The sequence below is a fragment of the Perca flavescens genome, chromosome 8 (assembly GCF_004354835.1).
Source record: "Perca flavescens isolate YP-PL-M2 chromosome 8, PFLA_1.0, whole genome shotgun sequence".
Classification (NCBI taxonomy): Eukaryota; Metazoa; Chordata; class Actinopteri; order Perciformes; family Percidae; genus Perca; species Perca flavescens.
Window position 1 is genome coordinate 9,866,654 of NC_041338.1, and position 23,300 is coordinate 9,889,953.

Consider the following 23,300-nt stretch of genomic DNA (forward strand, 5'->3'; position numbering starts at 1 on the left):
TCCAGCCGAGGTTTGTGGATTGGGTAAGGGTTATATACAAGTGAACGGGTGCTGTTTGGACTTTTTCCACCTTGAGAGGGGGGTCAGACAGGGAGACTGTCTCAGTCCCTTGCTCTTTGCTATTAATATTGAACCGCTAGCAGCTCTAATCAGGCAAAATGATAATATTAAGGGTATAAAAGATGATGGGCGGACCGTGCACAAGATTTCGCTCTATGCAGACGACGTATTGACGTATATAAGCGACCCAGTTTCTTCTGTCCCTGTACTGATAAGGACTCTAAAAGAATATGGAGAACTCTCAGGCTATCAAATTAATCAATCAAAATCTGAGGCACTGATGTTGGTGGGGCAATGGCCGACCCAACTAACGGGAATATTTAAATTCCACTGGCCTAACCAAGGGTTTAGATACCTAGGAATTGTCCTAACTTCTGACATGCTACATTTGTTCAAGGCCAACTATGGAAAACTGATGAGGGAAATTAAAAATGACCTTACAAGATGGGAAGCCCTCCCTTTATCCCCAATAGGGAGAGTGGAAACAATTTGAATGAACATTCTGCCAAGGCTTCTCTTTTTGTTCCAAACTCTACCCCTAGAGGTCTCTATCTCTACTTTTAAAACACTTAACAAATGGCTATCTACATTTATTTCGCAAAAAAAAAGACCCAGAATTAAACTTAAAGGAACACACCGACTTATTGGGAATTTAGCTTATTCACCGTAACCCCCAGAGTAAGACAAGTTGATACATACCCTTCTCATCTCCGTGCGTGCTGTAACGCTGTCCGACGGTTCCATCATTAGCTTAGCCCAGCACAGATCCTGCAGGTAACTGGTTCCAACTAGCCTACTGCTCCGAATTGTGACAAAAGTGACAAAATAACGCCAACATGTTCCTATTTACATGTTATGATTTGTATAGTCACAGCGTGTACAAAAAACAACGTAACATGAGACACAGCCATCTTCTAACAGTAAACAAATCGGGAACTATATTCTCAGACAGGCTTGCTGCGAGCATATCAAAAAGTGGGGAGAGAAAGGTTTAATCATGCTGGGTCGTTTGAAGGAGGAGACATGATGTCTTTCGAACAGCTTCAACATAAATATGACCTTCCAGTCCACAATCTTTTTAAATACCTACAGCTTAGACATTTTCTGCAGAGGCACGAGGAATGTGATAAATGATGTACACGACCATCCAATATAGAACATTTCTTTATGTTGACAATTAAAGGGACTATCAAAAAAAAGATTGTATCACATATATACAAGATATTACAGGAGGAGTCAAATAATAATAGTTTGGATATTAAAGAAAAATGGGAATTAGAGATGAACACCATTATACCAGATACAAACTGGGAATCATCATGCAAAAAGGGACATAAAATAACAAATAGTCCTGTCTGGAAAGAATTTCAATGGAAAATCAAAATGAGATTCTTCAGGACTCCTCTTGTCATATAAAAATTTAGTGGTGCCTCGGAACAGTGCTGGAGGGGCTGTGGCCTGGTGAGAGACCACACGCACATATTTTGGGACTGTCCAAAACGATCAGGATATTGGAAAAACAACTAAGTGAATTGCCTTTTTGAGGGGCTTAACATATTCAAAAACTCCCCAAAGTTGGCAGTCGCATCAAGTCTGGTGAAAATGTATGTATTTTAATGGTTTCGGGAATAGGTGCGCAAAAGTGGCTCGCTAGCGCCCCCTACAAAATTAAAAAAATGTAGCCCCTGCAGTAAATTTTAACGTAGACTGACGAAACTTGGTACCCATATGTAGCATATCAAGACGTACAAAAAAACGTCATTGGAGCCATGCCCTAAACCCAAAAGGAAGTCCGCCATTTTTAATTGAACGTTCAAAATTAGTGTGATTTTGGCCATTTCCACATGTCGTACTTTAACGAAATCCTCCTAGAAATTTAATCCAATCAACTTCAAATTTGGTCTGTGCCATCTTAAGACATTAAAGATGAAACGTTGTTAAAAGAAAAAATGTTCGCCATTTTGTGCGTTTTGCCATCAAAACAGGAAGTGGGTGTAACTTGTGTGTACATTGTCCAACTGGCTCGAAACTTTTCAGGATTCATAAGAGTCCAACCCTGAGGACAAATAAAGGCCAGTATTTACTTAAAGTCATAGCGCCCCCTAGTGGCAATAGGAAGTAGGCCTAAAAGTCAAGGTACTATACTTTAACGAACTCCTCCTAGAGATTTCATCCGATGGACTTCAAACTTGGTCTGGCCTGGGTCCAGGCCTGAGGACATCTACAGGCCAAAATTGACTTTTGGTCATAGCGCCCCCCACTGGCAACAGGAAATGCGCCTTATATGACAAACATCATCCGAGTTACATGAAACTTATAATGTGTGGTCTACATGTGATACTGAGCCGCCCCCTATACTTTAACCACACCCACTTACTCAGGCCACGCCTCCTTTCATAACATTTGAACCATTTAAGGTAGAGTCTTGTGTGAGGTATCATTGAACTCAGCAGAGACTTCCTTATTCACTGGTGATGGTTTGACCCACCCCCCTATGATTTAGCCACGCCCCCTTTTATAACTAATGACCTGTGTGATGTAGACCCTCGTGTGAGGTATCACTGAACTCAGCAGAGACTTCCTTATTCATTGGTAAAGGTTTGGCCCGCCCCCTATGCTTTGGCCACGCCCCCTTTTACAGCTAATGAACTATATGGGGTAGAGTCTTGAGTGAGGTATGGTTGAACTCGGCAGGGAGTTCCCTTTTCATTGGTGATGATTTGCAGTGTCTGAGTGCCGCGCAAATGCACGGTCGCAAGGAGCGGCGTCCAAAAGTAAGCCACAACCCCTTTCATAAATGCTGACCCATCTAAGGTAGAGTCTTGTGTGAGGTATCATTGAACTCAGCAGAGAGTTCCTTTTTAATTGGTGATAGTCTGAACCGCCTCCTATGCTTTAGCCACGCCCCCTGTCACAGCTAATGAAATGTATGACGTAGTCTTGTGTGAGGTATTGTTGAACTTGGCAGGGAGTGCCCTTTTCATTGGTGATGATTTGCAGTGTCTGAGTGCCGCGCAAATGCACAGTTGCAAGGAGCGGAGTCTGCCAGTAACCCCGACGCGCGCCGAGGTGCGAGGGCCCGTCCATTGCTGCTTGCAGCTTTAATTGTTATTATTATTAGGGCCCGAGCGCTGACAGCAGCGAAGGCCCTATTGAAACTGAAGGAATTATTATTACGGCAAATGAATTGCCTTTTTGAGGGCTTATTAACTCACCAAAATTGGCGGGCGCATCAAGTCTGGTGAAAATGTACGTATTTTATGGGTTTCGGGAACACATACAGTACAGGCCAAAAGTTTGAACACACCTTCTCATTCAATGCATTTTCTTTATTTTCACGACTATTTACATTGTAGATTCTCACTGAAAGCATCAAAACTATGAATGAACACATATGGAATTATGTACTTAACAAAAGTGTGAAATAACTGAAAACATGTCTTATATTTTAGATTCCTCAAAGTAGCCACCCTTTGCTTTTTTGATAGCGCTGCAAATCCTTGGTGTTCTCTCAATTAGCAGGTGTGCCTTGTCAGGGTTAATTAGTGGAATTTGTCCCTTATTAATGGGGTTGGGACCATCAGTTGTGTTGTGCAGAAGTCAGGTTGTTACACAGCCGACAACCCTATTGGACAACTGTTAGAATTCATATTATGGCAAGAAGCAATCAGCTAAGTAAAGAGAAACGAGCGGCCATCATTACTTTAACAAACGAAGGTCAGTCAGTCCAGAAAATTGCGAAAACGTTGAATATGTCCCCAAGTGCAGTCGCAAAAACCATCAAGCGCTACAACAAAACTGGCTCACATGAGGACCGCCCCAGGAAAGGAAGACCAAGAGTCACTTCTGCTGCTGAGGATGAGTTCATCCGAGTCACCAGCCTCACAAATTGCAAGTTAACAGCAGCTCAGATTAGAGACCAGATGAATGCCACACAGAGTTCTAGCAGCACATACATCTCTCTTAAAAACTGTTAAGAGGAGACTGCGCAAATCAGGCCTTCATGGTCAAGTAGCTGCTAGGAAACCACTGCTAAGGAGAGGCAACAAGCAGAAGTGATTTGTTTGGGCCAAGAACCACAAGGAATGGACATAAGCCCGGTGGAAATCTGTGCTTTGGTCTGATGAGTACAAATTTGAGATATCTGGTTCCAACTGCCATGTCTTTGTGCAATGCAGAAAAGGTGAACGGATGGATTCTACATGCCTGGTTCCCACCGTGAAGCATGGAGGAGGAGGTGTGATGGTGTGGGGGTGCTTTGCTGGTGACACTGTTGGGGATTTATTCAAAATTGAAGGCATACTGAACCAGCATGGCTACCACAGCATCCTGCAGCGACATGGCATCCCATCCGGTTTACGTTTAGTTGGACCATAATTTATTTTTCAAGAGGACAATGATCCCAAACACACCTCCAGGCTGTGTAAGAGCTATGTGACCAAGAATGAGAGTGATGGAATGCTGTGCCAGATGACCTGGCCTCCACAGTCACCGGACCTGAACCCAATCAAGATGGTTTGGGGTGAGCTGGACCGCAGAGTGAAGGCAAAAGGGCCAACAAGTGCTAAGCATCTCTGGGAACTCCTTCAAGACTGTTGGAAAACCATTTCAGGTGACTACCTCTGGAAGTTCATCAAGAGAATGCCAAGAGTGTGCAAAGCAGTAATCAGAGTAAAGGGTGGCTACTTTGAAGAAACTAAAATATAAGACATGTTTTCAGTTATTTCACACTTTTTTGTTAAGTACATAATTCCACATGTGTTCATTCATAGTTTTGATGCCTTCAGTGAGAATCTACAATGTAAATAGTCATGAAAAGAAAGGAAACACATTGAATGAGAAGGTGTGTCCAAACTTTTGGCCTGTACTGTGTATATATATATATATATATAGCTACAAAACAATAGCCAAAAAGTCGGAAGTTAGACAGAAGTACAAAGAGTCGTTGTGCTATCAAGATGATGCACCGCACCGTCTCGTTGCATTGGTGTGAACTGGCAGCTTTCAGAGCGTTGCGAGTATATATCTATATAAAGGGCGCTAGTTGCGAGTAACTGGAGGATTCATCTCGTCGCTACTCTTTGGTCTGAACTCGCTATGCACCCTCCCCCACACATACACACACCGATACACACGTTAATGGTGAAAGGAAGATTGATTACACGTAGTGATACAGAGTGAAATTGTAAGTAGTTTTTAATTACCTGCTTACCTTTAGCTACATTTTCTTGAGGTAAAGGAAAGGGTATATTTTAGTTTGCTATGGAAAACCATAGTCTAGCTAGAGCGAACAAGCGAAATACAATAAATGGTTAACACAGCAAGCTAATCACAACTCTTTATTCATTGTCAATAATATAGCCTATCTCTATAGTAGGCATATTCTAAAACAATATCAATCCCCATAGAATGTTGTTGTCACTGAAAACTAAATGTCATAGGGTCCCTGTTAATGCTATTGTACCGTTGTATCCTTCAATTCATTGAGCAGATGAGATGGACATTGGAAGATATTTCAGGAGAGAGAAAGAGAAGCAGGAGATTGGCAGAGCAGTTGATTCTGAGGGAGCCGGCATGATTGAGGTCAGTACTGGTCTATAGGTCCAAGGATTGTTTTGTTTTCTTCTAACAATAAGCATTTCTTGGCAGGTCAAGGTACTATGCATAGCCTAAACTAAATTATTTCATTATATTTATTATATGAAATAGTTAGTGCCCTTAATCAAGGCACTGGCTCAGATCTGGAGTTGGTCCCCGGACGCTGTAAATGACTGCCCACTGCTCCCTTGAGGGATGGGTTAAATGCAGAGAATGAGTTTCGCTACGTTGTGACATGTGACAATAAAGTAAGTAAATAAAGTACCTTTAATATATGCTAGCTCTATTCTAACCAATTTAACTTTTTGCATTCATTGGCTGTGATAAATGAAATAAATATGTAGAAGTTGCCTAAATGTAGGCTATGCTAAAGATGAGCACATGCCCACAGATACACGTGAAAATAAAATAAAAGCAATCCTACATACAGTACATACAGTAATACTTACTCCAAATATTTTATTCCTTCCGCCATCAGGTTATTGTATTTAGACAGTAGCCACTTTAAATAGAAGCCATATTCATATCTTACATGATAAAGTATGCAGTGATGCCTTTTTTTTTCTTTTTCTTGTACTGCTATTTGTCATATTTGTTTAAACTTAGCAATTTGTTAGCTGTCTGGCCTCTGTTTCTCTGTTTTTTGGACATTTTGGATGTTGTTTCATGTGACCGATTTGCATTTCGAAGTCATGACATTAGCATTAGGGTTTTGTCTTATCTTAAAGGATAAGACAGAAGGAACTAGAAATGGAAGAAGAGGATAGGTCTGTCACTTTTTACTTGTTAACATGTTGGTTTCTTGACTGGTTGTTGACATAAGTGTAGTTCTAATACAGTAACAAAAGATGTGAGTGCAAAGATTTTGCAAACGCAAGTTGCAAATACCCTGGGGGCTAAGCTCCCCCCTGTCTTTCAATCCTAGTGATGTCCCTGTCAGCACATATCTGCGTTAATCAACCACCAGAACTGGACTGTGCATGTGTGTGTGTGTGCGCGCGTGTGCGTGCACGCACGCAGAGAGAGAGAGAGAGCGAGAGAGAGAGAGAGACAGAGAGAGAGAGAGAGAGAGAGAGAGAGAGAGAGAGAGAGAGAGAGGGAGACAGAGTTGTCTCGTGTTGTATGATCGTTAACAAATTTAACACTTCAGCAGAGGTGTTCATTTCCATACAGGTTAAGTGGCTTGACGGTTAACGGTGATGTAGGGAATTTGATTCGCAGGGCATTTTGGCGATGGTAATGTTATTAGTGTTGTAAGTTAGCAGTAGACTTAATTAACCCGACCCAGGGTGAGTCTGATGAAAACTGATGTGTCTGCCGGTTCAACTCTGAGATTTTCTTGCATTGTACAGCGCTGTGAAGGAATAATCTCAGAGATTTCGTTATGTTCTGACAGCTTACAGCAATTTAATACAATAGCAGGAAAAGAGTCCCCCCACTGTTGTAAAGCATTCTGCATGTGGCATCTGCGTGTGATGTGCAGGTTACCCCCCCTCCAAACACGCCCCCAAACATGGACACACATATACAGATACGCCTCGCTACCACTTGTCTGTAGCTGGCTGTGCTTTGCATGTGTGGGATTCTGAAACGGGAATTTTTTGTTTCTTTATTCAAAGTCAATCCAAAGCAGTGCTACTTTGTACATTTTTGTGGGTCTGAGGTGTATGTCACATTTTGGCTGCCAAAGCTCTGCTGCTCTCGGTCTCTGGTCCTCAGGGTGAGGTGATTGGCAAAAGCCAATGTGTGCTTCTTTTACCAATATATTTAACGATATATTTTGCATTTCTAATCCAAACAACGTCAAACTTGGCACTGCACTTACTCATGCCCGTAAGAAGACACCTGTCAAGTTTGAAATCCATGTATAACAATACTGAATAAGAATTACTAAACCATAAATAAACAGGTATTAATGTTCTTTGATAGCCTTATTGTAAAGTTGAGAACATATGCACCTTAACTAACATTTAATTAATGTATAACAATACTAATTAAGCATTACTAAACAATGATTCATAGTTTATTAATACTCTTGGACTTAAACATTCACACAGCTTTTAAACATTAGTAAAACATTGTCAACGTGAAATCAAATCTTCATGACAACCTTCTGTTATGCACACATATTCAAATTGTAAAAAAGGTTTTCATTTCATTTTGAGTTTGAGTCAGTCAGTTTTCTTCTTTCTCTCCACTGAAGACTCAGAGCTATTGCAGTGTGAGTCCTGTATAGAGATTACACTGGACATTTTCCCCCCTCTTGTCATCTTCACTGGAATGTCTTCTGGATAGTTGTCCTCTCTTGAAACCTAACAAATCAAGTGGGATATATCAATTTATTTTAAATGCATGCAAAAGCTACGGATGCAAGGATTGATCTTTCACTAGATCAGCGTCAGATCTATACACATATTGTATAATCAAATGATAACAAAACATGATAGGGCAGCCTTAATGGAACACACTCTACCAAGTGACGATCATAATTATCCCATATATAGATTGTGTCCAGAATGTTAATGCATTGATGCATCTGACAGCCAGCAATCACACCATTCAAATGTTTGTTTGTATAGATCACAGTATACTATGGACTAGTGGTTCCCAACCTTTTTTCCTTGGCGCCCCACCCAACTTATGTCTAAAAAAAGCTGAGCCCCCCCGAAACCGGAGTTGAGGTAACGCTCCACTTTTTTTTTGATACAGAGGAGTCATCAGCACTTTTACGTTTCTCTGACATGTTTCATTCATAAAATAGTGATGCCGTGGCGGGATGATAGCAGCTAGCTGTATGACCTGATGACAGCAAGGGTTAAGAGGTCCTGGAGGTTTGGCCTACTAAGTAGCCTGCCTACAATTTTAAGCCAGAAGAAAAATATATACTTTTTATACAGACTTTTGTATACATTATAAATTCTAGTGAATTATCATAATTTGTTTAACATGTGCAAATATTATTTATTTTACTTCAACCTCAAACCAGATAAAGACTTGCGCCCCCCTTGAGATCTTTGCCACCCCCCTGAGGGGTGCCCGGACCCCAGGTTGGGAACCACTGCTATGGACCATTAATAATCAATATCATAGTGTAGCCTCCTGGGCTGAAAGATGGTCTGTCTCTATTTAACTAATGGTTCACAAAGACTTTATTTTTCTTTTGCAGATTCAAACATGCCTCTAAACACTGTAACACTGAGCTGAGAAAACAAAGAAAACTAAATATTTTTACTTATATATACATACATACATACATACATACATATACACACACACACACACACACACACACATATATATATATATATATATATACACACATATATATATATATATATATATATATATATATATATATATATATATACATATATATATATATATATATATATATATATATATATGTATATATATATATATCCATACATTTTTCATTTTAACCCCTTTTACATATACATTATTGTAAATTTCCCTAAATAAATTAAAGTTTTAAAAAAATTAAGTGTTTTTATTCACTTGTTTTTCAGAAATCAACATTAATTATAATGAAATATTCAATTAAATATAAAATGGTTCTCCTTTGAACCTTCTGTCACATCCAGTATACTGTAGTAATTGCCTTTCTATCTCTCAAGTTACACCCTTTCATGTAAACAGGCTCATTAGCCTGGTAATATTAACTTCAGGCTAATATGTTGACATGCTAGCTTTACTTGCACATACTCATTTCCAAGTCCGTAAAACTCTTAAACGGCATATCATAAAGTGACTGAAAATACATACAATATTAGAAGAAAACAATGACCAACCTTGTGCCCTTATCAGACAGGTGCTAAACAAGATAAACATAAAACATTTTGCTTGTCTGGCAGAGTACGAGCTACAAACTTTGCCTGCTTGTGGGATCTATCTATCTATCTATCTATATGTTGATTAATTTAGATTTAGCCATGCTTGCTAATATGAGCCTATGTTAGAGGTAATCCAGTGGCGATTTCTTTAAGACTGCAAGGGAAGCTCAGCTTCCCCTAAAATCTCTAAAATGTAATGGTCAAATATGTACTATTGTGCTAACATTTTATTGACTAAAATGCGTTAGAATACGTTCATCTTGACGACGAGTTGGTTCAGAATTGGCTGACTCGATTTTCTTCTCATACATTCCCTTGGCGTCTCAGTGCATTTCCCTGTTGAAGCCTAGCGTCCGTTGAAATCAATGGGGCTGCTTTGAACTGTTTTTTTCAGTGCTTTGAAACTAGACAGTCATTGAATAAATGTTGCAATTATGTCCCGCCCACGGACGCTCAGCGTCTCTGGGGGTCAATAGAGCAGTGGGCTGGCCTGGACGCTGGGCTTCTGCATGATGATTGGAGGGTCTGTCGAAGGACCGTATCTCCTTTTGATTGACAGCAATTTTGTACTATAAAAAGTCGCCGAAGCTGTTCAACTTCAAGCAGAGCTCAGCTCAGTCCCATCGTGGATTTTGCAAGTGTAGTTGAAAGACGAACTGCTGCAACCTATTTCTTGGTATTTGCTTGTCGAAATTGCTAGCCAATTTTCATCATACATTTCATACAATTATACACCACATTCCTTGTTTCAGTTTAACCTAATTCCCACATTTCCTCCTTTGAGTTTAATATCGTTTTGTTACATCGTTTGTTCATTCATTCATACATACAGTAAGCTAGGCTAGTGTTGTAGGGGTGAACTAGCCAGCTAGCAAACTGCACACGATGGCAGACAATGCTAATATTGTCGACCTGATTTTGGCAAAGCCATTTGAAAGTTTTCCTTACGAGGAGGCACTTAGAATTAAACAGCAGGGTTAGATCAACACTTAAGATCGATTTAGTGCAAAAGACAGTGCAAAGTAACAGGTCTGTTCAGCTCTCCTGGTATGACAAAGTTAGCTGGCTGACTGGAAGTGCTGTGACAAAGAAAATGTACTGCTGGCCATGCCTCTTGATGAAACCTTCTCACGGATATTATAAATTATTATTATCATAATTATATTATTGTATTATATTATTATTATTATATAATTTAATTATCACATTATTCTTATATATATTATTATAATATTAATATAAATAAATGGACAATTTTTATCATGTAGGCCAAAAATGAGCTTCCCCTCTTTGAATGACCAGCAGCTGCCACTGAGCTAATCTAGCTAAAATGACCCTGATAATTCATAGCCGTTTTCTAACGCTTTTACTTTGAAAAGATCGAAACCGGACGTATTATAAGCACAACATGTGCTGCTCATACTCTGACAAAGAAATTAACGTGTTGTATGCTTAACTTGTTTATCATCTGGCTGATAAGGGCACAATGTTTGTCAGTGTTTCCTCTAATATTGTTTGTATTTTCAGTCACTTTATGATATGCCTTTTAAGAGTTTTACGGACTTGGAGAGGAGTGTTGTGCAACTAAAGCTAGCATGTCAACATATTAGCCAGCAGTTAATATTACCAGGCTAATGAGCCTGTTTAGCTACATGAAACGGTATAACTTGAGAGACAGAAATGCAATTACTACAGTATACTGGATGTGACAGAAGGTTCAAAGGAGAATCATTTTATATTTTATTTAATATTTTATTAGGCCTTTAATTTAGGTTGATTTCTGCAAAGAGCTTGAATAAACCATCCAACCATGAAGACCATCTTTCAGCCGGGGAGGCTACACTTTGATAATGATTATTTATGGTCAATAGTATACTGTGATCTATACAAACAAACATTTGAATGCTGTGATTGCTGGCTGTTAGATGCATCAATGTATTAATATTCTGGACACAATCTAGATCATGGATAATCATGATTGTCACTTGGTAGAGTGTGTACCATTAAGGTTGCCCTATCAGGTTTTGTTATCATTTGAGTGTACAATATGTGTAAAGATCGGACGTTGAGCTAGTGAACGATCAATCCTTGCATCCGTACCTTTTGCATGCATTTAAAATAAATTGATACATCCCACTTCGTATGTTATTTTTCAAGAGAGGGCAACTATCTAGAAGACATGGCAGTGAGAATGACAGAGGGGGAAAATGTCCAGTGTAATCTCCATACACTGTTATAGCTGAGTCTTCAGTGGAGAGAAAGAAGAAAACTGACTGAGTCAAACTCAGAATCAAATGAAAACCTTTTTTACAATTTGAATATTTGTGCATAACAGAAGGTTGTCATGAAGATTTGATTTCACGTTGACAATGTTTCACTAATGTTTAAAAGCTGTGTGAATGTTTAAGACAAAGAGTATTAATAAACTATGAATCATTGTTTAGTAATGCTTACTCAGTATTGTTATACATTAATTAAGTGTTAGTTGAGGTGCATATGTTCTCAACTTTACAATAAGGATACCAAAGAGCATTAATAACTTTAGTTATGATTTAGTGATGCTTATTCAGCATTATTATAAATTAATCAAGTGACCAGTTATGGTTAAGTAATGATTATATAGCATGCACAATAATCTATATAAGTTGGGCTTTAAGTTAATGTCTACATGAAGACAAAGGAACAAGCAAACCTCTGCATGGAGACTATGTCTTTTCACTGATCTCACCCTCTACCAAAAGTAAGTCATATGTTGGAGGATGGACAAATATAGTGGACAAAAGTATGTGGACAACCATAACCCATAAGTAAACAATAAAAACAGTTTTCTCATAATGAGATGCTGTGAACCGTAAGACATACATGCTATCAAACATCTTTATCAACCACCTAGTAATATTAGGAAATACCTTAATTAAGTTAATCAACTAAGGGTTTACTTAGACACTTTAGTTAGCTGTTATTTCCAGTTTAGGCTTTTTAGTACATTACCTAAAATACACCTTAGTTAACTGTTATTAAAAGTTAGTAAGGCTTGTTACTACATTAACTAATGGTAAAATAGAAACCTTAGTTAACTGTTATAAACAGTCAAGGCTCGTTACTGCATTAACTAATGGTAAAATAGACACATTAACTGTTATTAACAGTTAGTCAAGGCATTAACAAATATAATCTATATAAAAATAGACACCTTAGTTAACTGTTACTAACAGTTTGTCCAGGCTTTTTTCTATATTAACTAATAGTAATATAGTCACCTAAGTTAACGGTTATTAACAGTCAAGGCTTAATATTGCATTTACTAATTATATAATAGACACCTTAATTAACTGTTTTAAACAGTTAGTCAAGTCATATTACTGCATTAAGTAATGGTAAAATAGACACCTTAGTTAACTGTGATAAACAGTTAGGCAAGGCATTAACTAATGGTAAATAATGCATCAATTAATACCTTAGTTAACATGAACAAACATGAGCATTGTTAATAAATGTTTATTAGACACCTTAATTAACGGTTAATTAATGTTTATTACTGCATTAAGTAATGCTAATTGATGTACCCTTATTGTAAAGTGTTACCAGTGGCTCTTATGACAACAGAGTGTATTTTAAAATCAACATTGAACAGTTCGAGGTTTTTAACTGTCCAAACAGTTGCAACAAGAGGAATGCCAGCTGTCTGTGAGCCCAAGGAAAAATGACAGTGAGTCCACATTGTGGCAGGATGACAGATAGACTGAGCAGAGAGAGAGGTTACAAAGGTTATTCATACTAGGATACACACAAAGGGCTTTAATGCTGTTCTCTGTGGGGTTATCTGTCATCTCTGTTTATGACACAATAGGGAGTGCTTATTGTAGACTTGTGCTCTCTCTCTCTGTGTGTGTGTGTGTGTGTGTGTGTGTGTGTGTGTGTGTGTGTGTGTGTGTGTGTGTGTGTGTGTGTGTTACTTACTGCCTCCTGGTCCCTCTGTGTCTCTAGGAAAGATGCAAACTCTACCAGTCGTAGTTTGGTGGTGCCAATGGAGCGACCCTGCCACGCTGGCTCTCTGTGTGTTTGGGCTGCATTGGGAGGCTCATAGCCTAGAAAACACACACATAAAATCATGCTATTTAACAGTGTTAGCAGTAATGCTAGCATTATTCTTTGCTACAAATGTGTAAAATGTATGTAATTACTGAAGTCTAATGGACAAAGCCTGACTGAGGTCAGGGTGCAGCACAAAAAGGCAGTTAACAAAACTAGATGTAAGGGGAACAATTAGGGATGCACAGATGTAATGGTAGAACATTGTATCAACCAATATTTGTCTCATTGACTGCCATTGGCCTATTGGCAAATAAGGCCTGGCATTTACCTATGGCAGTGGCCAATGTTTATGTGTTGTATTTTCAGTCTGACTCGGACGACAGCCTACTAGCATATGCTGCTACTGCAGCTGCTGACTCAAAGAAGAAGCCAATGATTGGATACGATGCTGGCATGACGTATGATGTAAAAGAGTCCCTGCGCATGGGTGCCCTGCGCATGTGTGGTTTGGTGAAAGAAAATGTCGGCCATGTGGGAATATTACACCATGTCAGAGAAAGATCAGCGATATAAACCGGCACCAGCAAGACTCAGTCCTTGATAACCACAGCATTTAAGAAAGGGAGAAAATACCCCACGGACAGTGCCAAAGCTAAAGGGATTACTAACAAGGTGATGGAGTTCCAGGCATTACATGACCGTTTTGAAGAATACACACAACCCAGTAGTCGTGATTTAGCGGACAATGGATTGACAAAGATTTTAAAAGCAGTGTTGCACTCCAAGGATAATATATTGCTTTTGTAATGGCTTTTACATTTAATTTATGTTTACCACATTTTTTCTTTGGCTATGTAGCCTATGTACTGAAAGATTATTGTCAGAGTAGATAACATTAAGTGCATTGCATGCTAAAGGGGCTTTTGAAGCAGTTATTTTTCATGTGAAAGAATGATATATTAAAGTTGTAAATTTGTATGATTGAATTTGTGCACAAAAGTGGTGTAATGTAGGGAAGAATGACTTTAAAACAGTTCAGTTATTTTTTATAATAAAGATTTATTTGTTTCCCGGTCACAAAAGGGAAAAACAACAGCAGCACATTGGTATCAGCTATCAACCAAATTGTTATTTTAAACATTTTTGGTGCATCCCTAGTAACAATGATACAGTGAATTATCTTGGGTGCTGACTCAAAACTTCATGCACATACTTGTGTCGTGATTTGTATCACTGGGTAATGGGTAAGGGGTCACAAAGTAATACGTACAGTTCTATATTCTATATGTAGAGTTCTATATCACGGATGGGACTAAGCAATGTTTAACGTCTATCCCAGTGCTGGTTAACTGCCTGACTGTGTGTCCAATGTAGGTAAAGTGAAATTATAAGCAATTGTTGGTCCACCCACCAATAATATGACACCAAATGACAGTACCAACTTTGTCACTCAAAATTCACACGTTAGGACGCTATCACACACATATAAAATCTGTTTTGTTAATTACAATTTTGACCAAGTAAACCAAGGATATAAATGCTAATTTCTTAGCGAAAATAGTTAATTTTAAGTTAAACTTTAATGGGTTTAGAGTAGATACTGTAAGAAGTAAGGCAAAGTAATTCACTAGTGATGTAAGAAAAGTCAGAGTAACACCTTTTCTGTTTTGTCCTCTTCACAAGACAACCCTCAGGGCGCACTGGAGACCCGAGTGCCTAGAAAGAGTCAAATACCACCCAGTAGAGAGCCAGTGGCCTAAATGGCAGGAGAGAGGACCACCTGTTTGCTTTACGGAAAGGAGATAGTACCACAGTCCCTCTCACCTGAGATTGTGGGGGTCCCTGCTGTCTGCACAGAGTAGGCTTGCTGAGAGAACGGCTTAATACTGAGAGAAACAGAGACACAGACAGACAGAAACTTACTACCATTGATCCCTTGATGATCAGAAACACATGGTCATGTAAGAGCAGCTGACAATGAAACAGAAAGGGTTTGAATTTGTAACACAATGATCCCCACTAGCCACATGAACAGATACTAATGTAAGATAATAAAACTGCAGGCAGGGCTCAACACAAACTTTTATAGTTTTTTATGTTGAAGGCTGGCAAACAGGCATCAGCTTTAGTTGAATCTATGGTTTCCATTCTTAATCACCTTATCTTTTGAGTAATTAAGATATTATGCAGTTATACGTCAGCATAACAATGAAAATGGGAAAATTCTTTAATAAAAGAATAAAAGCTGGGACTGTGTGGGCACTACACTGTAATCAATCAATTTAATTTGTCACATGAAATCTTACAAGGTACAATTCCAGTGAAATGTTATCCCATCAGCTCTCTGGCAAGTTTAATTCACAATCCTGATGAGTGACTCATAGCCACATGCCATCATCGTCCAACATCAACTACATAAAGCACAACTAATATTTGTAAAAGAGACAAATCAGCATAAATTCTGCGGTGCTGATGGAGAGGAGTCTGAAGAGATTCTGCGACTTCTATTAATTGCAGCGGTGTATGTGTCAACCATAGACTGTAGGTGTCAATCATAGACTGAAGGTGTCAACAAAGCCCCCAGGAAGTGCGCCGGGCTTTGAGGCAATTGGCCAAACAGTGGAATTACAACACCCATTACATGATGCCCACTGGCCCAAAAATACTTTTTCCCATAGACTTATATGGCAAAAGTACAGAACCCCCGGAAGGGTCACGGCGAGATTTTTTCAGGGGACTACTTTTGCCTTCCCTCGCAATATGTGTTGCATTCCCTCGCAATAAGTTTTGCATTCCCTTGCAATAAGTTTTGCGTTCCCTCGCAATATGTTTTGCATTACCTGGCCATACATTTTTTTTTTTTTTTCCATACCTTCTGAGTGTGACTATTTCCACTCAGCTGCCCAGTGCCATGAATCAGCTCATGGAATTTTAATTTGAACTGGGAATTATGCTGATATACTGCTCAATGGGCACATTCATATCTCATATAGGCTATAATCAATAGCCTATTTCTTAAATGTATAAAAAAGATAATGTGTGATGTCAGAGGTTCGCATGATGTGGCGATGAACAAACACTGAAGCTACAGAGAATCTGCAGCTCCCCTTGCTTTATGAAGATTTGTGACTTTGTGGCATATTATGCGGTTTCTAATTTAGGTGTATGTCTAAATAGGTTATATCTGTTTGTTTACAGTCTGATAAAGAACATATTACTTTTTGTCTAATTTGATACAACCATAGAAATAAAATGGACACAAGCTACAACTTGTTAGTAAAACATGAGCGCAGCCTCTATAAAGCTCTGTAAAGCAGAGGGTAATTCAGTGCTGGTTCATCGCCACATGCAACACAAGCACTTTATCTTTTCATTCATTTAAGAAATAGGTATTGATTGTAGAACAGATAGGAATGTGCCCACTGAGCAGTATATCAGCATTCTCAGCTCAAGGTAAAATTCAACAAGCTGATTGCCATGACCATACTGTGGTGTTGCGCTGTGCAGCTGAGTAGACCCATATGTGTCGGGCATGGAACAAGAAAAGTATTGCGAGGTAACACAAACATATTGCGAGGAATCCCATTGTATTGCAAGAGAACGCTAAAAATCTCGCCGTGACCCTTGCAAGGCTCGGTACGAAAGAGATGTCTGTAAATCAGTGGATACATTTTTTGAGCGTCACAACTCGTTGACTCACTATCAGAATAGCTGCAGAGAGCTAAACGGAAGTAGGCAGCTGGGCCAGCGGAGGTCTCTATTGCATAGTGCAAAAGGGTTTTGGCTCTATCACGGCACTGAGCAACTCTCATAGCAACGAACGGGGCCCCGCCTCACATGTTGTATTCACTTCTTATTATACATACATGGTGTCAACTCGCTGTCGAAGAGAAGAGAGAGCAGAAAGTGCAGCTGGTACCCACGCATTAATACTGTAGAAAATGAGTATTGAAACATGTTTAAAAAATAAATCATTAATAATATAGTTCAAAAACTATTAAAAAAAGCCATGTAATAGTTGCCAATTTCTCAAACTTGTTGCCATTGGCAACCGTTACTGTTTAAACTCTGCATATGGTATTAATATAGTCGACAAAATCCGTAAAAAGTATTTGGCAGGATGAGGAAAGACAGATTTCGACATCAATTATGTGAATCAGCAAAAAATCCCATCAATGATGGAGGATCACGTCTGGTGATGTAGGATAATTGTGGTATCTATATCTACTACAAACAAGACAATCCATATCAAAGTTTAAAAAACTAAGTTAGATATGTGTGCACAAGGTGAGTGTGACTTACTCTTCTGTGTTGGAGGTAGACTGTCCTCCAGGAATCATCCCCTGCCACAGCTGAAAAGAAACACACACTGGACTGAGAGAGCAAACCATGAATGAATGTGTGTGTGTGTGTGTGTGTGTGTGTGTGTGTGTGTGTGTGTGTGTGTGTGTGTGTATATGTGTGTGTATATGTGTACCAGAACTTCAAATCTGAGCATATGTGGCCAGATTGCACAGAAATTAGCTTTATTATTATTTGTGTCCTTGTGTTTCCTATATCTATTGGAAGAGAATAAAATCCAGTGTGTGTGTTACCTGTGCGTTGCTGGGGAAGCTGGCCCGTACTATTCCAGGGAGGAGTTTGCTGTGTATGGCGGTGGCTGAGACAATCTGAGCTGAGGACATGGAAGAGATGCTTTGCATTGCCTTTTCCTTGGCATTCTGGTCCTGCACGGCAACAAAAACACACATTATCACACACTTTACATTTTGGCCCGAGACAATCCAAACCCAAAGTGAGAGCAAACATCAAAAGGCACCAACTAATAATAAGTATAGAAATAAAAAATTAGGAAGAAGAATTGAAATTAACATAAGTAATGAAATTTAAAATCTGAACCTGAATTATTCCTAATGCCCAGCAGAGGGCAACTCCAGTAGCTCCCAAGAGTAAGTGCAATTAAGAAAATGGCCATACTTCTCATTTGCTTTATTGCCGCTTCATTCAGTGCATGTTTTGCCAATTATAAACAAATTGCATATATAAAATATATACTGCATGCCTAAGGTATATTTCTCATATGTAAAGTGTATGTTAAAGGTTAATAGTTAGTAGTAAATAGTAAAAGTTATAAGCATGGCCACAGCTCTTATGGGGAAGCAAACTAAAGCCAGTTTCAACCAATTTTCTGTGTTACTTAACTTCAGTCAATAATGCCAGTAACACTTAAAGGAACACGCCGACTTATTGGGAATTTAGCTTATTCACCGTAACCCCCAGAGTTAGATAAGTCAATACATATCCTTCTCATCTCCGTGCGTGCTGTAATGCTGTCTGACGGCTCCAGCGGCATCAGGCCAGCACAGAACATGCAGGTGAATGGTTCCAGCAATCCTACTGCTCCGAATAATATATAACGGCAACATGTTCCTATTTACATGTTGTGATTTATAGAGTCACAGCGTGTACCAAAAACAACGTAAAATGAGACACAGCCGTCTTCTAACTGTAAACAAACCGGGAACTATATTCTCAGGCGGAAGAATATAGTACTTGGGCTGTGATATGCTCACAGCAAGCCTGTCTGAGAATATAGTTCCCGGTTTGTTTACTGTTAGAAGATGGCTGTGTCTCATGTTACGTTGTTTTTTGTACACGCTGTGACTCTACGAATCACAACATGTAAATAGGAACAGGTTGGTGTTATTTTGTCACTTTTGTCACAATTCGGAGCAGTAGGCTAGTTGGAACCAGTTAACTGCAGGATCTGTGCTTTGCTAAGCTAATGCTGGAACCGTCAGACAGCGTTACAGCACGCACGGAGATGAGAAGGGTATGTATCGACTTGTCTTACTCTGGGGGTTACGGTGAATAAGCTAATTTCCCAATAAGTCGGCGTGTTCCTTTAAGTAAAGGGTGTGCATAAGACTGACATGACCCATCATAAAACTTGGACATGACACCTGTCATGAACATGATGGAGTGTTTTTGAATGTTCATTACTTTTGTCATTAAGTGTCCTTTGGTAAATTAGAACAGTTTTAATGCAAAGTTAGCATCTGTGTGTATTGTTGATTTGAAGAAATCCTGAGGGCCCAAACTTTGTCAGAATAAATAGAGATATGTATATGGAGCCAGAATGTCCAACACTTTTTGATATTAATAAGTTGTCTTTGAATTTAAATAAAACTAAGTTCATGATATTTGGAAATAAAAAAAATCAATCATGAAGTAAATATCATGATAGAAAATGTGGAAATAGAAAGAGTCTATGAAAGCAAATTCTTAGGAGTGATTATAGACCACAAATTATGCTGGAAACCACATATCAAACAAGTGAAAACTAAAGTATCAATGTCCATTGCGATATTACATAAAACGAAAGATGTGCTCAATTCAAATTCACTACATACAGTACAGGCCAAAAGTTTGGACACACCTTCTCATTCAATCTGTTTCTTTATTTTCATGACTATTTACATTGTAGATTCACACTGAAGGCATCAAAACTATGAACGAACACATATGGAATTATGTACTTAACAAAAAAGTGTGAAATAACTGAAAACATGTCTTATATTTTCGATTCCTCAAAGTAGCCACCCTTTGCTTTTTTTGGTAACTCTGCAAACCCTTTGTGTTCTCTCAATGAGCTTCATGAGGTAGTCACCTGAAATGGTTTTCACTTCACAGGTGTGCTTTGTCAGGGTTAATTAGTGGAATTTTTCCCCTTATTAATAAAAAAGCAAAGGGTGGCTACTTTGAAGAATCTAAAATATAAGACATGTTTTCAGTTACTTCACACTTTTTTGTTAAGTACATAATTCCATATGTGTTCATTCATAGTTTTGATGCCTTCAGTGAGAATCTACAATGTAAATAGTCATGAAAATAAAAAGGAAACGCATTGAATGAGAAGGTGTGTCCAAACTTTTGGCCTGTACTGTATATTGTACAGTTCCTTAATATTGCCATACATTACATATTGTGTGGAAATATGGGGAATACGTACAAAACAATCACTAATCCTATTTTTATATTACAAAAGAGAGCAATAAGACTCATTAACAGAGCAGAATACCTTGAACCAACAAACATTATTTATAAACTCACATACACTTAAATTTAGAGACTTGGTGGAAGCCAAAACAATGCCAATAATATATAAAGTCAAAAATAGAATGGTTTCAGAGTCTATCCAGAAGCAGTTTCAGATTAGAGAGAATTAACTAATATGATCTGAGGGGAATGTGCATGATCACAAAGATAAAGAATAGAACAAATGTAAAACAAAGAAGTATATCAGCAAAAGGAGTAAACGTGGAATCTTTTAGATGAGGAAGTAAAAATGTGTTACATGCTACAAAGATTTTTTTTAAATACTAAAAAGTAGGATGATTAACAAATATAAAAGCGAGGCATGTATGGCAATGTATATGAATGGGAATGCATTTTGTTTATTTCTTTTTTTTACTTCTGCACATATGTGTGATATGTATATAAAATACAGAAATTAATGATAATACATTTTATAAAATTGATAATTTCCTGAAGGACCTAAGAACAAAATAATTATAAAATAGAATGTAAAAAGGGTAGGTGTAATAAGCAAATGCTTCAACCTACACCTTTTCGATCAGTATTGATTATAAATGAGTTAAGATGACACTGCATGAACTAAGGAGACACTTTTTTTGAAACTTTTTTTATTACCATTTATGTTATCTAAGTGATGTTGTGTATTTATGTGATTGATTGATTGACTGATTGAAATAAACTAAACTATTTCTTATTTTCAAGTCTACCTCCAATCAGCACTTCACTACACCCTTTGTGACGGTGTCATGTCAGTCTTATGCACACCCCTTCAAATAAAGTGTTACCATAATGCCTACTGGCCTAAAATATTTGCGTTTTTTTGTCACTAAATAATTTATATGAGACAAATTATTCCCCTTTGATTAAAAATAATTTTTTAAACCAATTTTAAGAAGTGGGCATCCTTGCAGTCTTCCTTCTTTTGGAGAATCAACACTATAAAAATAAACCTCCTCCCTCGGTTAAACTACTTTTTTCAAAATCTTCCATTCTTTTTGAACCCAGCATTTTTATAAGTCGCTTAACTAATGTCTCAATATATTTGGAATAATAAACATCAGAGTTTGGTTCTCTAAACTTACTAAACCAAAGGTTAAGTAGTAACTAGAACGCTTATCCTTTCCCAATCTATAACTCTACTATTGGTGGGCTCAACCTAAAATGACGAGAACGGGATCTGCTCAAAGCTGCCAGAGTTAAAAAAAATGTCATGTTGTTGGCCAAATCTCAGAAATAATCTCAAAGATTCATGCTTTACTGCTATACTCTGACTCTTCAGTTTATGATTACCTAAAGCCATTGTGGGAACATGATCTGGAGGACACACACTTTGTTCTGTTGATGTGTCTGTTGCATTCAAAAACCAATTTAAAAAAGCAAAACCTACCATACACTAACACTATAAAAATCTAAACAGTCCCTCCAAGTATTCACAATGTCGCAATCCCTAACAATTCACACAAATTCAACCAATCTCAGTGAATTCAACCTTGCAAATTTGTCCAATTACGGCAATTTTACCTCAAATTTAACCAATCACCAGAGCTACCCACAATTTCCACCAATCACATTTCAGACCATCCTGTTCACATTTTGACACACACACACACACACACACACACACACACACACACACACACACACACACACACTCAACAGGAGTTGAGACCCTAAAGACGATGACTTGAATTTAGGACAGTCACGCTCGTTATCATTAGTTTAATAAAAAGTTAAAGGCCATTATATATATAAGATAAGTACTTATGCTGCATTCCAGGCAACCAGTAACTCGTGTTTTCACAACCTACTACCCGTGAAAGTGCCCTGGAACGGCAGTCAAACCCATAACTTACTACTCGTGAACTCGTACCAGATTGTTGTACTCCCAGTTACAACAGTTACTTACGTCAACGTTAGGTAGCCGGGTAAAAGGGTTTGTGGTGACTTTGCCTGGATCGCTACCAAGTCGTGAGTCGAGACTTGAAGTCGTAACTTACGGGCTGAACATTTTGTCTGGAACGCAGCATTATTGAATGCGTATCCCAGACCAAGATGGAAAATTAACTTTTTTGCAATGTGAACTTCAACCAGTGACTGACAGGTATTTGATTTATTCCATACTAAATAATTATTTTGTGTCTTAAATCCCCGTTTTATTGTCTACTAAAAAAATTAAATGGGACCATAATTTACAAAATGAAAATATTGCTGCATTGAAGAAGACTTGAAAGTAGTGATTGAGGCCATAAACTCATTATGAAAATGTTTATTGAGGTAATGTATCAAGTGAGAAGTTAGGGTCATTTTCTCATACTTGACTTCTTTTTGCTACCAGTGGAGTCGCCACCTGCTGGAAATGAGATAGAATGCAGATTTAAGGCACTACCACATTGCTTTCACTTTTCAGGCCAGGAAGCTTTGTCCATTATTTCAATATGGTTTTTGCCAAGTTAATTGCTTCTGCAGTTGCTTTACTTCCTGTGGAGTCAACGAGTGGAAATACGGACAGCGCCACTCTGCCATTTGCAACCCACTTTGTGGTCGGAGGGTGTATTATTCTTAAATCATAAAATTCTGTCAACAGGATGCTGCCACCTACTATCCACAGTTAACAAATGTAGGCCTCATTTAATCCCCCGCCCACCGTCGTCACGGTAA

At 38.4% G+C, this 23,300-nt stretch overlaps 1 protein-coding gene across 1 annotated transcript in view; it reads right to left on the reverse strand.

Annotated features, from left to right (window-relative positions):
- The window catches only part of LOC114559983 (transcriptional enhancer factor TEF-1), a 114,119-nt gene that overhangs the window by 42,931 nt on the left and 47,888 nt on the right, over window positions 1–23,300 (reverse strand). Inside the window, exons 5-8 of the mRNA XM_028585073.1 lie at window positions 18,140–18,271; window positions 17,847–17,896; window positions 15,369–15,430; window positions 13,470–13,597 (exon numbers count right to left, since the gene is read on the reverse strand). Coding sequence (XP_028440874.1) covers window positions 13,470–13,597; window positions 15,369–15,430; window positions 17,847–17,896; window positions 18,140–18,271 — 372 coding nt within the window. The remainder of the gene's footprint in view (window positions 1–13,469; window positions 13,598–15,368; window positions 15,431–17,846; window positions 17,897–18,139; window positions 18,272–23,300) is intronic.